At 31.9% G+C, this 1,293-nt stretch overlaps 1 protein-coding gene across 1 annotated transcript; it reads left to right on the forward strand.

Moving 5' to 3' along the window:
* Positions 1 to 211: 211 nt before the first annotated feature.
* Positions 212 to 1,054, forward strand: LOC308678758 (olfactory receptor 14A16-like; the record flags this gene model as incomplete). Its single annotated transcript, XM_081345990.1, has 1 exon — positions 212 to 1,054. The coding sequence occupies one exon, from the start codon at positions 212 to 214 to the stop codon at positions 1,052 to 1,054; it is 843 nt and encodes a 280-aa protein (XP_081202116.1).
* Between the last annotated feature and the right edge of the window lie 239 nt (positions 1,055 to 1,293).

Raw genomic sequence — 1,293 nt, forward strand, 5'->3', positions numbered from 1 at the left:
GTTACTTCAGTGAAAGATTGAAGTTGCTCTTCAAACTTTTCCAAGGAGAACTGAATGAAAAACAGTTCTAATTTATTTACTTGTTTTCCAAGGCATATAAAGGTTCATTTTTTTAATGGGTAATCACACATCAGTATTTCTTCTTTTGGAATTCTCAAGCATTCGGGAGCAACAATTTATCTATATGGCTTTATTCCTGATACTTTATGGAATGACAGTAATAGGGAATGTTCTTATTATCAGTGCAATCATTGCTAACCACCATCTTCACACTCCAATGTATTTCTTTGTAATGAATTTAGCTATTCAAGATGTTGGTTCTGTTTCAATCATTATTCCTAAAGCTGTTTTTAATCTTGTTATGAATATAAGGTATATTTCTTATTCTGGTTGTATTGCTCAAGTCTTCTTATTTGTTTTCTTCTTGGGTTCTGATATGGCCTTCCTAACAGTCATGGCATATGATCGGTATGTTGCTATTTGCAACCCTTTACAATATGAAATGATAATGAATAGGAATGCCTGTATCACAATGGTTGGTAGTGTATGGATTGCCTGTTTTCTCAATGCTGTACTAAACACCTCTGAAACATTCACTACTCCTTTCTGCTCTAATATTATCAATCAGTTCTTTTGTGAAATCCCACATTTACTTAAGGTTTCCTGTTCTGATTCATACATAAATAAAATTGGAGTTGTAATGTTCAGTGTTATATTGGGTTTTGGATGTTTCATCTTCATTATTATTACTTATGTGAAGATCTTCTCTGCTGTTCTAAAAATCCCTTCAGTTCAAGGAAGAAAAAAGGCCTTCTCCACTTGCCTTCCACACCTCACTGTCTTTTCAATATTTTTGTTTACTGCCTACTTTGCTTATCTAAGGCCCATATCTGACAATCCTTCACATCTCGACTTTGTAATTACAATAATGTATTCTGTTTTCCCCTCCATGCTAAATCCATTAATCTACAGTATGAGAAACAAGGACATCAGAGTTGCTCTTTCAAAATTTTTTAGCCTGAGAGCATTTCTTTTTCAAAAAACTATAAACTGAAAACCTTTGTCTGCTATTTCAATCTTAGATGTCCTTCTTAAGACTAAATGCAAAAGACTAAAATATGTTAAAATGTAACTGAATTATACTACAAGATTTTTGACATCTATTTTAAAGGAAATATCTGAAAAACATATATGTTTAGAGAAAGTTCAAATAAAATTTATGTAATAATATACCTACATTTGATTTTTAGTTGATTCCAAGATTGCTTGGAGGATAACAATAGCACTTAGTCT

Source organism: Vipera berus (assembly GCF_964194415.1).
Source record: "Vipera berus genome assembly, chromosome: Z".
Classification (NCBI taxonomy): domain Eukaryota; kingdom Metazoa; phylum Chordata; class Lepidosauria; order Squamata; family Viperidae; genus Vipera; species Vipera berus.